The sequence below is a fragment of the Pelodiscus sinensis genome, chromosome 1, assembly GCF_052426305.1.
Source record: "Pelodiscus sinensis isolate ZL-2025 chromosome 1, ASM5242630v1, whole genome shotgun sequence".
NCBI lineage: Eukaryota > Metazoa > Chordata > Testudines > Trionychidae > Pelodiscus > Pelodiscus sinensis.
The window spans coordinates 340,764,977-340,780,635 of record NC_143052.1 but is presented as its reverse complement, the minus strand read 5'-3'; the positions used below and the strand labels follow the sequence as shown (position 1 = coordinate 340,780,635).

At 52.3% G+C, this 15,659-nt stretch overlaps 1 protein-coding gene across 2 annotated transcripts in view; it reads left to right on the top strand.

The window, feature by feature from the left end:
- Positions 1–8,198, top strand: part of CAPN5 (calpain 5) — a 117,261-nt gene extending 109,063 nt beyond the window's left edge. Inside the window, exons 12-13 of one of the 2 annotated variants that reach the window (XR_016348572.1) lie at positions 4,003–4,139; positions 5,947–6,085. Coding sequence is in view for 1 of the 2 variants with exons in the window: in XM_006139577.5 (XP_006139639.2) it covers positions 4,003–4,139; positions 5,947–6,129 (320 nt within the window). In the remaining variant the exon portion in view is untranslated. Of the gene's footprint in view, positions 1–4,002; positions 4,140–5,946 lie in introns of both variants that reach the window. The other variant, XM_006139577.5, reaches the window with a different exon arrangement.
- The last annotated feature ends 7,461 nt before the right edge of the window (positions 8,199–15,659 follow it).

Sequence of the window (15,659 nt, the reverse complement as noted above, 5' to 3'; positions counted from 1 at the left end):
TTACACCAAGATGCAACATGCAGCCACGGGAAGGGTATTTTCCTGCCATCCTCCAGCTGGTCCGATACCTCTGCGGTAATCCACAAAGCATGCTGGTGTCTGCAGGCCCCTGAGCAAGGTGGGGGCGCAGCTCTGCACTCCAGTAGGGGCACCATGGGCAGAAGGGTCAGGACTGGGACAACTACCTCCTGTGCTGCCCGAAGCGTGCCACGTGGGGCTCTGGCAGCGATTTAAAGGGCCTGGGGCTCCAGCTGCTGCCACTCCCCAGTTCCTGGGGCAGTCGCCCCTTTCCCTCCACCCTGTCAGGATGTCCTGCCTCGTCAGCAATTCCTGTGCACTGGTGCTTGTATCTCTCCTGTCTCCCAATCCTTCCTGGACCTTTGGGGCAGCGATTTATGGGTGGAATTTGGCTCTGGCTGGTGGGAAATGAGGCTTTTGTGGGTCTTTCCAGAGAAGGGTTTGGAAAGCAGGGCTGTGAAATCCTGCAGCTGTTTCTGCTCCTGGAAGCAAGGAGCCCTGAGAAGTGGAAAGTTAAGGAGCAGGTGGGCAGTAAATTATTGCAAAGTTTCCTCTGGGAACAAGAGATGAGGAAGTTCAATCTCAGGCCTTGGGAAGTGGGTAGGTTTGTTCCTCCACATCCCCAGCATGCATTTGGATGGAACACTGACACCTGGCTGTGCTTCCTTGCCAAGGGTAAATGTTGGCTCTGGTCCTCAAACAAAGACTTGTTCCCCACTGCAAACATGCGGGCGTGAGCCTGCTTCCTAGCAGGGAAACGTGGGTTACGGTGGGACCTTTCTACTCTGGCCCGCAGCTCGCACACTCACCTGGGCCCTGTCCGTTTTCTGACTTGATTGCTGAGTCAGCCTGCCCGAGGCCCCATGACATCCCCGACAGAGCACAGCTGCTACAATTTGTCCAGCAGGCTGACTCTGTAATAAGCTCGTCCCAGAGCCTGCCCCTGCCTCCCATCACACCTTGCTTAAACTCTTCTTCTCCCCCTCTGGACCCCACATAGTCCTGTTCCTCCATCCCTCCACCCCTGTTCATCCCCACTCCCACTCCAGCCTGCAGCCTCTTCTCTCTGTCACCCCCTCGTGTACAGACTGCCTGCCACAAGAAGGGAAATCAGAGATAGCCGGTGTGAATCATGGAGACAGGGGTGGGAAGGTGGGGTCATAGGTGTCTGTATAAGAAAATCCCCTGACTATCAAGCCTGTCCTTATAAAATCAAAATATCTGGTCTCTCTTGTCCAGTACCACCACACTCTGCACTCAAGCCCCTCCCTAAGACAACTGTTGCCCACAAGAAATAACCCAACTATTCTATTACCCTCATTTTCTAGAGCCCCTCTAAATGTGTTCCTATTCCAGGGCCCTACTGCAACCCATCTGCTCTGCTGAACTGGAAACCCCTCTCGACAGAGCCCATCTCATTCCTGGATCTTATTCAGAGCTGATCCCACATCTGGTTGCTTATCAAACGCTGCTTTCCCCTCTGCCCGTACCTCACTCATCAAGCACACCCCACCCCTTATTGCTACCAGGCCTGGTTGGAGTTCACCCCATGTTCTCCACAGTCCCATAGTGCAGAGATGGGATTGGTGCGACAGATTGCGTTTGTGCTGGTGTCAGTTGCTCTCCGTCTTGTCCTCATCCAAAGCCCATGAGCTGCCAAAGCAGTGAGAGCAAATGAGTCGCTTCTGGCTGGTGTTAGCAACCTGCTGTTCCCGGGCCTCACAAGTTGCTCTGAGAGGGCTGTTTCTGTGGTGGGACAGGCCATGGACCTGTGTCTCCTCCCACAGCTTCCTTGGATTCACTGGCATTCCTCCTGGTTAGCACCCATCGAGGGGGAACCAAGGGGGTCTATTTTGGCTAGGGTTTTAGAGTATAGCCATTTAAACGATTAACCAATAAGCTTAGGTTTATCGGTTAATCCAAACAACTTCATGCAACCCCCATCCCCTTGCTGCCTCAGTATCAGAGGCATCAAGGGGTGGGAGGCAGGAGTCAATGCCCATGGGGAGTCGGCTTAAAGCCGTCCCCCTACGTGTGCTGCTTCCGGTGGAGTTGCCTCCCCCTCCCCCTCTCCCTGCTGCCTCTGATAGAGAGGCAGCAGCACAGGGGGCCTGGGGGAGGTGGGAGCCGATACGCATGAGGAAGTGGTTTTTAAGCCATCTCTCCGCACATGCTGGTTCCACAGAGCCACCTGCACGTCCCTGGCTGCCTCCCACAGAGGCGGGGGGGAGACAGGCAAGCAGGAGCCAGTGCTCAGGGGGCGCCACCAGACACACACACTCTGCTGCCTCTGTAATTTTAAAGTGGCTCCCCTCCCAGACTGGCTCCGCCTACCACCCCATGGTGATACAGAAGCAGCAGTGTGGGGTGGCAGGGAGCTTCCCAGGAGTGGGGTTGGGAGCTGGGAGTGCACTGGCTGCCGGCCCAGCCCCCAGGGAGTATTTTAGTAACCGTGTAACCACTAACAATGATTACACAATTACTGAAATACACGATATCTAACATCCCTAGTTTTGGCATGGGGTCATCCCAAAGGCAAGGAGCGTTTGTGAGGTAAACCATAATCAACAAGCAGACGACTGAGAAGCTCAGTGGGGATCAAACACAGTGTGGTCCATTTCCAGAGGCTCTCAGCGTGGGGAAGCCTTGCACCTAGAAGAGAGACTGGAAACGAGGAGTGAGCTGGACCAATTTGTCCTTTGATTGTCCCACAAGTAATACAAGTGTATTATGCAGAGAGACAGCACCCGGCTGGCACTCCACATTGCACTGCACTTGCTTGGTGAAGGTAGTTTTTGGCCCTGTGCATTTGGCTAGCTTTGACTTAGCTAAGTTGGTGGGTGCAGGCGTGTGTGGGAGGTAGAAATCTCTGCAGTGTAGTCTGGTGGCCTAGGTCAGGGGTGGGTAATAATTTTTGCTCAGGGGTCATTTCGAAAATGTTTGAAGTAGCCCCGGAAGGGGCAGGGCCTAAACAGGAAAGAGCGGGGCCTAAACGGAAGGGGGTGGGGGAGCTCCTTTGCCCCCCTTTCCCACTAGGCACCCACTAGGATCCAGCCCGCGGAGGCCCTTTTGCCCACCCCGGCCTAGGTGGTAGGAGATTTGGGTTCTATTCCCAGGTCTGCCTGTGTCCTTGTGGTTGACTAGTTGCCCAGTCTGTAGAACAGGACAGTGATCCTCATCTCCTTTATAAAGCATCTTGAGGTCTCTGCCTGAAAAAGCTATGTGGGCTCAAGCTGGCAAGGCGTTAGCTGTGCTAACCTCTGTGAGCACTGAGGGGTGCCCAGCCCCTCCCTGAAAGTGCCTGCCCCTTTGCAGGGTCTTCCCACCAGAGCTGCTTAGCTCAGAGGGCATGATGCAGAGTGTGACCAGACAGTAGGTGCTCACTTCTGCCAGTTTATCTTTTTCTCTGGGTAGTGAAGAGAGGTCCTAGCCCTGGTAACCTGAAGGTAGGTTCTTCACTGCACTGCAACGTGCCCTCGGTGTGTTTTCTTCTGATCATGTGTCTGGAGCTGTTATTGACAGCCTGCAGCCAAGATGCTCCGAAGCAATTAGTGATTTTGGGGGCCCATGAGTGACCTTAAGGAGCCTTGATATTCTGAATCTGCGGTGCACCCATTGTCTGAACATCCAGCGTCTTCAGAGTGGTTCAGGCTGGGTGCCCAAAGTCACGCGTTGGTTTGGAACATCTAGGCTCGTATGTTACAGGGGTGTTGTCACTTCCCACAGTTAGGGAACCACCTCCAAGTGGTTTGCTCGGTCACTCGCCCATGTCTGGGGTGACATAACATAGAATACAAATGAGCTTTAGCCCCTAGTGTCTGCAGGTCTCACAGGACTTCGCAGAGGTGGGCAAGCCTCGTTCCCGCTGGATTTCCTGCCGCCTCTTGTGGAATATAAACACCCACCATCAGGAGTGAGGCAAGCAAGGGCTGGGAGGAGTGACATTTCCAGCAGCAACAGATCAATTCTCTTTCCTCTCCCCAGGAGCAGACCCCTACGTGATCATTAAGTGTGAAGGGGACAAAATTCGATCTCCAGTGCAGAAAAACACCCTGGCTCCAGAGTTTGATGTGAAAGGTCTCTTCTATCGCAAGAAGTCAGGACAGCCCATCATTGTGCAGGTGACTAGAAGACCAGTCTGGGGCTAGCCAGCAAGACTCAGGTTCTGTTCCCTGATCTGCAGGGCAGCATTGGCTAGTTCATCAAAATCCTGTGTGACTCGGTTTCCCTGTCTAACATGAAGCTCAAACTTGCCTCCTGGGGGATTATGAGACTCAGTTATTGAATGCTAGACCAGATATGAATGCAAAGTATTTTGTCAGGTTCTTTACCAGAAACATGGGCGTAAGGAGGTAAGGAGCTTTAGACAATTCATAGGTACTAGAAGTTAAATTCTCAAGCCTTTTTACTAAGCTCTTCCTTTGGCTAATTCCCAATGGGTGTGTCTAGACTACAGGGTTTTGTCAACAAAAGTGGCCTTTTGTCAAAAAAACTATATCTGCATCTAGGGTACGTCTAGACTATACGCTTTTGTCGACAGAAGTTTTGTTGACAGATACTGTCGACAAAGCTTCTGTCGACAAAGAGCATATAGACTACATTCAGTTCTGTCGACAAAGCAAGCTGCTTTGTCGACAAAACCCTGTAGTCTAGACACAACCCTACATGCAATAACACCTTCTGTCAACAGAACTCTGTCGACAGAAGGTGTTATGCCTCGTAAAATGAGGTTTACCAGCGTCAACAAAACTGCTGAGTTCTGTCGACGTTATGTCGACAGAACTCAGCGGTAGTGTAGACGCAGTTATAGCGTTGTCGACAAAAGTCCACTATTGTCGACAAAACTCTGTAGTCTAGACACACCCCTACACTACTGTTGAGTTCTGTCGACATAACGTCGACAGAACTTGGCAGTTTTGTCGACAGAGGTAAACCTCATTCTATGAGGAATAACGCCTTTTGTCAACAGAGTTCTGTCGATAGAAGGTGTTATTGCATCGACACTGTCCCTTGCGTCTACACTCGTGCGGCTTGCTTTGTCGACAGAACTGGATGTAGTCTAGACACGCTTTGTCGACAGTATCTGTCGACAAAGCCTCTGTCGACAAAATTCTGTAGTCTAGATGTACCCAATGAAGTCAATGTGAATTTCCCCAAGTTTGAACTCAGTAAGGGCCACAGGAGTTGGCTTATTAGGAGGTACTACAAGTATTCTTCACATCTAAAGGAGCCCTGAAAATAAAAGAGTTGTGGGGTCTGGTTCTCCACTGCCTTTCATCTCACACAGTCACATACATGCCTTCCAAGCTGTCGCTCTGACCCCAGCCCGCAGGAATCTGTGGAGGTGTGTATATAATCTTGGAAGAAGCAGGAACTCTAGTTGTCACATCATTATTAAAATACCCTCTGTATGGCAGTGACATGAGTTAAAAAGTCGACATCCACCAGGAAAATTATATGCCCTGTGATCATTTCAAAATTGGAGGAAGATCAAGGCTTCTGCCAGCTGCAGGGGTGGATGAAAGGAGAGAGAGGTTGGGCTAGAAGTTAAATCCTAGTAGAGCTGGTTGAGTTCCTAGCTCTGCCACAGATTCTGTGTGCACCCTTAGGCAAGTCACTTAGTTTCTTTGTGTCCTGGGTCCCCAATTGTAAAATGGAGCTAACAGTACTTCCTTTCTCTTACCTCTTCTCTGGTTGATGTATTTAGACAGTAAGCAGTTCAGCTTGGGGACTAGCTCTAGCTATGTGTATGTATAGCACCCAGCACTGCATGGCCCTGATCTTGTGGAGGGCCTCTCTGTGCTACTGCAAGAGAAATAATCAACACCAGCATGAACTGAATGACCAAGGCATCCCCTGTGCAGATGTTTGTACCTGCAGAATAGGTTGCAGCAGGAACAGCACCCATTTTGTGTCTTGTTTCTCTAGGTCTGGAACCATAACATTATAAGTGACGAGTTCCTGGGCCAGGTGTCCCTGACCGGTGACCCCGATGACCGTCTGTCACAGCACACTCTTCAACTCCAAGATAAAGGGAACAAAAAATCCAGCGGCTTTTCAGGAACCATTGCTGTGAGACTCCTCACCAGCAGCACCCTCACCAATGTCTAGCTACTCAAGGACTCTGCTTCGGGAGCAGTCTGTGTGAATAGAATATATATATATATAGTATATATACTATCTGCAAGAGTATATGAACTATGCATGCATCACATGTAAAGGGGCCAGTCTTACGTTTTCAATGTTAAACAAGGTGCCTTTTGGGAACCAAAATGATTCTTTTACTCACACGAGGCATCCTGTGTAGCCAGTACTTAAGAGGGCTGTCCCGGTGTGAAAGCACTGGGCCGATGGTACTTTTTGTGACAGCCGGCATGGGATGCCATGATGCTGTTTGTTTACATGGGGATGTCGCGCACCCCCAGAGATGGGCAGATTGGTCCCCCCAAGCAATATGCCTCTGTCAATCTACCTGCTTGGTTTTAGATAACAGTGGAAATCCATCATCCCCGAAATCTCCGTGAATCACATATCTGGGGACGCATCTCAGAAAAGTGGCTCCCAAGTGGTTGAACTGGACCTGGAGGTTGGTGTGCATAGTGGCCCAGGTTTGTACCCTGGCTGCAGAGCAGCTGGAGACAGAAAACATCAGAGAGTTTCCAGTCTTTCCAAACCAGGGAACCCCATCCTCCTCAGGCAGCGGCCCCACCTTACCAAGCAAGAGACCCTGGCTGAACCGCCCATGCTTGCTGTCTCACTTTCAGCAGAGTGGGGTCTGCCTTGCCAAGTATCAACCCCCCTCTTTCATGGAACGTTGGGAGAGGGGCAAAGGGAAAAGCCAGTCTGGCCCCTTGAACGAACTCAATGGTCCTCAATTTGTCAGTGGCATAGGGCATAGCTAGGACAGGAAAACTGGATGGGCCCAAATTTTTGGGTAGACGGGCAAGGGCGGGGGAAAAGGGGCTGCCAGGACAAGTGGGGGCCTTTCCCCATCCCTTCTGCCTGCAGTCCACTCCTGTTCCCCCAGCCCTTCTGTTGGGGAAATGGAGTCAGGGCATGGGGGCTTGCTCCATCCCCCACCTGCTGCTCTTGACGGAGTGGGGGTGGGGTGTGAGGGCTTGCCTGCTCTGCCCGCCCAGCCTTCCTGCCAGGGAGCAGGGTTGGAGCATAGGGATGCCCATTTTTCCACACCCCACCCAATTGGCCAGGGCTCCTGGCACAGGTCCCATTGGCCCAGTGACAAATGAACTACTCCAGTGTGGCTCCCCCTGCCCTGCTGTGCCCCATTCACACCTGCTCCCTCAAACTCTGGAGCACAGCTGCCCCTCCCTGTCCTGTCCCACTGACCCTGCCACCTCTGGAGTGGAGCTCCACCTTCCTTGCTCTGCCCCAGTCTCCCCCCACCTCCAGAGTGCAGCTCCTCCTCCCATCCTATCCCACTCACTCCTTTCCCCATCTGGGGGGGGGGGTGTAATTGACCAAGATTGGGGACCACTGAACAAGCTCCTAAGAAAGTCACGGAACACACAACCTATCTTGTCTATTCCTCACAGACAAGCAAGCCATACCGACAGGAGAAGTGAGTGTTTACAGCCTTTTTCATTTCATCATGTTGTATCAGGACCAAAATGTCTTACTAGCTGTAATCCTTTAGGTTAGTTTTTCTTTCTCTTAAGAAACAGAATGATAGAAGTAGGGTTTATTCCCCTCCAAGGAAATCGCAGACGTGTCTTTAGTTCCATGATTTATTTGGATGTCTCTTATTTTTAAAGCAGATTGGGTAGGGGAGTTACTGACATTCCATTGTAAATGTTGCTGGTGTTTCCACTTCAGTAAAATGGATAGAACTTTTACTGTAGTTAGTTAAATATGTGTTGGTTTTGGGGGGCAGATCAGCACTTTACAATCAGCCTAGTTGGTCTAGGAGATGTCTTTGATTTAATGCCTGCTATTTTCCTCCATCATTTCATTCCTCTCAAAGAATCCAGTATTGCACTTTATTGCATAAAACTTCATGGCATGTGTGTGTTAAAATGGTCTGGGGAAATGTCTTTGTGTACAAAGGGCATCCAAGCGTCATGCTGTACGAGATCAAAAAGCAGTCCAACATGGAGTTGAGAAAAAGCCAAACCTGTACAGATTGTACCTTCTATAAATAAATTGCGTATCTTTTATCTGAAGTCCATCAGTTGCAAATACCGTGGTCTCCCACAACCCTTTCCCAAACCCAAGGGCTACTGTATGGATTGGGTGTGTCACTTTTACATTCTTTTCAATAAACTCCATTTTGATTGGATTTCTCTGCCAGCTTTTAATTGACACCAAATTGTGGGCATGAGATTACACTAATGAACCTGATTACACTAATGAACATGCACTCAAGGACTGTTTGGGGAGCCTCCTTCTCAGCTGAGCACCACCTGGCAACTACCACACGGAGACTGGGTGTCACTTTCCAAGCCTTAGAACGCTTCTTGAATGCATCTCTTGAAAGCCAGGCAGACCTGCTGGAGAACTCTCACAGTGATGTGGATTGGGTCTGGGTAAGCAGCAGTTGTGTGGGCAGCTATGGCTAAAGGCTACCCTTTTCATGCTCCAGGTAAGCAGCACCCCAGGTATCTGTGCTGTGAGTATCTGTGCTGTGCTCCTCTCTTGTGCCCGTATTCTGGGCTGCTCCATGGGTGGGAGAGGCCACCAGTGTAAATTAAATGCCCCCGGAGCAGGGGTATAGCCATGAGTAGGCCGGATGGGCTGGGGCCCAATCACTTAGCATACAGGCCTAGCCACCCCCAACCCTGCCTCTGCTCCCTCCAGAGTGCGGGGGTTTGCCCAGGCCAGGAGAGTGAGCTGGGGACTTGCGAGCCTCCATGCCCCAATCCCATTACCTGGCTGGAACACCAGGGGGACTGAGCAGGCCAAGTCTCTTATTCCTCTTCCCAACAGGCGTGCCTGGCAGGCAGAGCGGGGGTGGTGAAATGCGTGGGGAGTTCAAGGCACTCAGGGACCCCCTGAGCATCCCTCTCTCCCAAAGCCAGCGGAGGGGTCAGGCCCCAGAGCCTGCCCCGGGGGCGGCAGCATCAGCATTTTCAAGGGGTTCCCAAGGTTTGGCACAGAAACTAACGTGTCCAGCTTTTGGGGGTGCGGAGCAAGCTCAGCTGCCTTTACTGTCAACGGAGGATAAACACGCTCAGCATCTCCGACAGCCAGGCCCCTTCCAGTCAGGTGCTGAAATATGGACAAATGGTTGAAAGTCCGGGCTGTCACCCAGGGGTACGTTGTAACATCGCGTGTGTACACACCACTGAAAACGGGGGCTTGTGTCCATGCGCTGGGTTGTAGGGCACAAATGTTGCTGTGTCCATGTGCTCCCTGAAGTTTGCGCACAGGGCTTCTCCCTGCACCCTCACTCATACCCCTCGTGCTGCTACCCCACCTTCTCTGATCAACTGCCCTCAAGGGGCCCTTTGGGCTCCAGCCCTCCATGTGGTTTTCCCAGGGCCCACGGAGACTGGAGCCAGATACTGGCTCCCAGCCAGTTTCTGGTGCCTGTTTGCATCTCTTAAGACATTCTATACTCCTGCCCCCCTATTCCCTCACCCCCTCCTGTACCCAGTCTCAGGCTGTAAAATAGCAGTGTAGACACTTGGGCTTGTGCAGGGGCCTGGCCCCTGGGACACCTCCAAAGTGGAGCCGTCCCATAGCCTGAGTCCATGAATCTAAGCCAGCTGATCCAGGCCAGCCACAGGTATTTTACTGCAGTGGGGACGTCCCCTATGCTTCTCCCAAAAGCTTGAGAGGAACACCGACCAGCCCCTCGGCCAGATCTGCCACCTGTTCAGCAGAAATGGGACTAATTCAAGCGGGTGGGAGATTTTTTCATCGGAAATTGGTCGGAGGGAGGGGGGATTGGGGGCAGGAGGGATCATTGATCCTAGAGTACACATACAGGCCAGTTTTAATCAGAAAAGAGGAGGGTATAAAATAACCAGGGCTTGCAGAGGGAGCTAAATCTCAAAGCCAACGTAAGCTAGGGCTTTGTACCGGACAGTCCAGTATTTGAGCTTTCTGTTCGGGAAACAAACTGAGAAAATATAAATGTCCAGTATTTTCTAAATCAGATGTAGATTGTGATGTCAATGTGTCTGGTGGTAGGGTTGCCAGGTGTCCGGTTTTCTACCAGACAGTCCAGTATTTGTGCTCTCTGCCCGGTAAAAAAATTCAGAAAATACCGGACATGTGTAATGTCTGGTATTTTCTGAATTCCCGGCTGGGCGCCGGATGGAAACCTGGTGGGGGTGGGGGCGCGACTGGAGGTGGGGCCGCAATTGGCGCTGGGATCCTATGGTCATGTGCAAAAGCTGGGTGGGGGCGGGGAGAGTGGCTGGGAGTCCCGGCCACTCCCCACACCCGGCTTCGGCACACGACCAGAGGCTCCCAGCGCCAATCGCGGCCCCGCCTCCCAGCTGGGAGCCTCTGGCTTCTGCTAGCAACTAGAGGGAGTGTTTGCTGGGGGCTTGGCCTGTTGGACTCCGACTGCGGCCAGGGGCTGCCCCGGCCCTGCGATGTCACTGGGTCCCGTCTCCAGCGCGAAACACAGACCTGCTGCTCGGGTCCCTGCAGCGGGAGTGTTCTGGCTTGGCTGGGCTCAGGACCCGCCCCACGCACAGACCCGGCAGCTGCACCCGGAGCACCATGAGAGGTCAGAGACACGCGGCACGTGCAGGCACCGGGTCCTCGCCCTGGGCAGGCAGCTCCTGCGAGCCCCCCCTCCTTGGGCACTGCACCATGGGCTAGTGGCACCTTGGGCACTGCACCATGGGCTAGTGGCACCTCCTGTGGTTGCGTTCTGAAGCTGGGCGATACGGGGATTTTTTTGTATGCCCATCCTGTGTTCTTTTTTTTTTAAGCCCACATGTTCGGTATTTTTTGGGAGCCCATCTGGCAACCCTACGGTACGTTTGTTGAAACCATCTGGCAACCCTAGAACAATCAGGCCCCTACTCTGTTTCCTGTAGTGTAGCTTTCAGTGTGAGACTACGTTTCCCAGAAACCCCTTTGCCTTTAAGCCTCAATTCCCCTCTTCCTCAATTAAGCCACCTTCACAAAGCAGGCCTTTCCCAAGGGGGTACCTCCCTGAAAGGGGAAGGAAGCTGGTAACAGGAATCCCTGCAAACAAAGAGGTGAGTGAAGTAAATCCCAACCCAATAACAAATGGACTATTATTAATAATATACCATGGTAAGCATGTAATTGTGCCTAGCAAGTCTCTGCCCCATCCAATTTACAATAGATTCAAGGGGCACATAAAGTCATACTATAAACAAGCTTTAAAATATGAAGGAGCAGGAGGGGCCCACGTCAAGAAACTGTTCCATCCCTGTCTGCTAAGCCCCTGGTTTCCCCGGCTCAAATACTAGTGTGTCTGTGTATGTGCAGAGCTGCCCGTGTGCCGAGTGCTTTATAAAACCCCAGAACAGTTATTGCAGTGGTAGGCAACCGCGGCATATCGGGGTTCTGTGTGTGGCCCGCAAGACATTTTGCTGCTGCCCATGTGCGGGGTTGCCACATTCTGGTTTCTGTCCACGTCGGTTTTTTTCCTGCTGGTATTGCTAAAGTGAAAGCAAAGGACACATGAAGTGAGGTGCGTGCTGATTGTTCTCCCTTGGCAGACGCTGGGATCTGCGAAGGCTTGTTGCTGAGCTGCCGTGTCTGTGGCTGGGCCTTCGCACGGACTCTTGTTAGTTCTGTACCAGCGAAGCCCTCTTCCGGCTGAAAGGCAGCTCCCCGCCCCTCACCGCTCCAGGAGGGCTTCTGCCAGGGGGTTCCACAGGGCTCCTCTAGCAGCATGGTTCTTTCTGGCCTGCTTCCAGCACATTCAGTGATTCGGGGGGAGGAGCTCTGGCCCCACTTCCACCTTCGTGGGGGGGGGAGGCCTCATGCCTGTGCTGGCATTACACTAGCACAGTCTGTGCATTCGCCAGCCCGCCTGGAGCTGAGCCCTATGCAGGGACACACTGAACTGGGAAAGTCTCAGGTGCACCGTGTTGCCCTGGGTTTCTAATGGTTTAAACCATCAGAGCAGGGAGAATTGGGACAAGGCTGTAGCTGCCTAGGAAACTGGCGTTGAGCAGCTCACAGTAGCCTTTCCCCAGCCCGTTGTCAGTTGCGTAGCTGAATATTCCTTGTTGTGTAACTGGCTGCAGTATTAAGAATGACCATGCTGGGTCAGACCAAATATCCATCTAGACCAGTGTCCTGTCCTCCAACTGGCCGATGCCAAGTGCCCCGGAGGGAATGGAACAGAGCAGGTAACCATCAAGTGATTCTTACCTACTTGCTTTGAACTGTTGTGTATTGCTGTGTGCTGTTGAAGTGCTGCTGTGTTCCATCCCACAGGTGTTTGCATTTCAGTGGCAGGCAACATGATCCTTGTGTCACTTCACTTGTAATCATTCTGTAATGTGTGTGTGGTGCTTAGACATCTTCGGATAATGTGGTGCATTACGTAGATAGACAGATAAGACATTTCTTTCCAAAGGGGCCCGTAGCACTTTACACCTATACACACAGGGATGGCTTTGCCAAGCACTGAAAGGCATCAACTTCTGGAGCAAAACATGCATCAGGTCGTGGAATGAGAGAGAAATCAAAGACTGGTCAGTTTTCATAGATTACTTAGAACTGGAAGGGATCTCAAGAGATCATCAAGTCCACTCCCCTGTCCTCAGAGCTGGACCAAGAACCGTCTAGACCATCCCTGTTAGATGTCTGTCTAACCTGCTCTGGGATGGAGATTCCACAACCTCCCTAGGCCATTTATTCCAGTGTTTAACCACCTTGACAGTTAGAAAGTTCATGTCTCCTTCTTGCTACAGCTGCTGTCCCTTGTACTCCTTCCCTTCCCCACACCTGCTGATTTTGCTAATCTTTGCCCAGGATCATTCAGTGCAGACTGCACCATTATCCCCTTCTTGACCTGCTAAAATAGGTCTTTAAAGAGATCTAAGAGTGACAAAGGTCTCTCTGCACAATGGGGAATTTCACCAACGAGGAAGGAGAGGGCAGATCAATTGGACTACAGGCCAACAGCTTCTTAGGACCTTGCTTGTATGTTAAAAGTACCTGCCAAGGCGCACAACTCACTAATAGTTAAGAGAAACAAAAAATAGTTAAGAGGTAACAGGATTGATGGGTGCAAAACTCCTACTGCAATGGGGATTAGCAGGGTGGGAAGAATTTTAGTCCCTGTCCACAAGGTGGCGCTGTTTTGCTTCTTGTTTGTGGGGCTCTGTGGTTCCCCACTGCCAGCCACAATTCAGCTCATGGCCTGATCCTGGTTTCCCTACCTCCTCTTCTGGTCCCCAGCATGATGGAGGGAGCAGGAACTGCCAGGGTGGGGATGGGGGAAATCTGTCCTGAGCGCCAGGCCTGTCTGGACTCCTCCTGAGGGCCTCAGCACACAGCTAAGTGAGATGCTCCCACACTGTGGATGCAGTTCGATTAGCCCTATCCTGCCCGGCACAGCGGCACCAGTGATCTGGTAACCCAAGTGCAGCCTGATGTTGCTTAGTTAACCCTTTCCTGTCCAGGCTAGTCAGCCACTGGGACACTGCTCTGTTACCTACCTTGTGGCCGCTAGGGATGTGAATGGGTCACTGGTTAATCAGCAGCCCCATGGGGCAGGGAGCTGGGGGCTGCTCTGGCCAGGCCAGGCACACAGTGAAACAGGGAGAAGCTACACAGTGAAACAGAGGGAGTCGGGTGGCTATAGGGAATCCTACTGTTTGATGCAGTAGAGTTCCTTGTTCAGTACTGGAGGAAGGAGATTTTGCGACTCTTTCCCACTGTTATATGCAATCCCTTCTCTGACCCTTCAGGAATCCTCCTCCACCCACTGAGATTGTCTCCCTTCCTTGCTGTTCCTCTCTGCGACTGCCCAGCTGTGACACTGAAGAGTCGTGCTCAGTGCCCCTGCCCGTCCCTGGAGTGGGCGCTACTGCATGGCCCCTTCTGCGGTCACATTGTCACGCCTTCCCTTCTCGGTAGGGTGTAGCTGCCGCCAGCTTGGCCAGCGCCAGGACTGAACTGGGGAATCTTCAGCGTTTAAATGCATGAGTCTCCATAGCTGGAACTAAAGAGGCAGCTTTTCCGAGTGGGGCTGTAATAGAATCACACCCCCTGTAGATCGGGCACCCAGGGTAATACCAGCTATATGAGGCCAGGGCTAGATGCAGAGAGCACAGGTTCTCAGCAAGGATTGGCCCTGAACCCTTCTGCACCCAAACCACAGACCTCCCTCCACGGAGGGAATAACTCTTGGCTGTGAGAGTTCCTGGGCCCAGCCACTAGAGGGAGACAAGAACACACACTGAGTATTTTGGGGGAGTGACTAGGGGCTCCTGTACATCCAGCTGAGTGGGGGTGTCAAGCACCCTCAGACACGGGCAGCCGGGCTCTGGCTTTCATCAGTGGGGACCGGAGCTAGGCAGGTGAACAGACAGGAAGACTTGGAGGAAAGGGAACCTCTCCTCAGTGAAGGAGGGCCCCGAGGAGGGCATGGCTCATGCCCTCAGATGTCCTAGCCAGCGTAACCCTTTCTGTGCCAGAGTCCCAACAAGTCCCTGTATGTTAGGGTAGCTCACGTCCAATCAGCCCCGCGGTGTTAACACTGTGCGACCTAGTACCCTGTACCAAAGTCATGTTTACCCTCCCCAAGGTGCCTTCCTCGCAGGTGCTATGCGTTCAGGCCCAGGTTTTCGAAATGGCCCTTGTGATGTGGGGGAACCTGCATTCTCCGGTGCCCAGAGAGACATCTCAAAGGGGGCTGAGTGCTCAGCACTTTCTGACAATCAGGTTCCTTTAGAATCTCAGGCGGGGGAACTTGAATCACCAGTGACTTGGCCTCATTCGTGAAGAGCTGGCACTACCTCATCGATTTGTAAGGCCAGAAGGGCCCAGTAGATCCTATAGTGGAACACAAGCCAAATTTCATCCCGTTTAGGGTAACCAGACAGCAAATGTGAAACATCGGGGGAGGGGAGGGCGGGTAATGGGCACCTATATAAGACAAAGTCCCAAATATCAGGCCTGTCCTTAAAAATTGGGATATCTGGTCATGCTAATCCCATTTGCAGCCCTTTGCTTAGGGCAGGGTTGGGGAACCTCAGGCCCGGGGTCCAGATGCGGCCCTTGGCTTCCCTGGATCCGGCCCCTAAGACTCATGCCACACTTGCACTCCAGCCTCCCCACTGCAGGGCTGGAGCTCACAAAATCCACTAGGCTCTGCTGTGTGAGGGGAATGTGGGGAGTGTCTTTCGAAAGGTTCCCCACCCCTGCATTAGGGGAACGCAGCCTGCAACAACACGCCCCACCCCAGGGTCTGGCAGTGCATCTGGTCTGATCGGTGCCTGCATTTTAGATTGTAAATGCTGTCAGCCTGGGCCAGCTGAGCACATGAATCCTTCACAATTACAGGTAGCTAGAGCTGGGCTCCCCTCAGCATTCTTTGCACATCCTTGTATTAGCTTCTCCTTTTAAGGCTCCTGGTGACCTGGAATTGCATAAGGTCCCTACTGGTAATAGTGCCCTGACCTGGACTGGATCCTGAGGTGTAACTGCAATAGAAACAATCCCAGGGATTT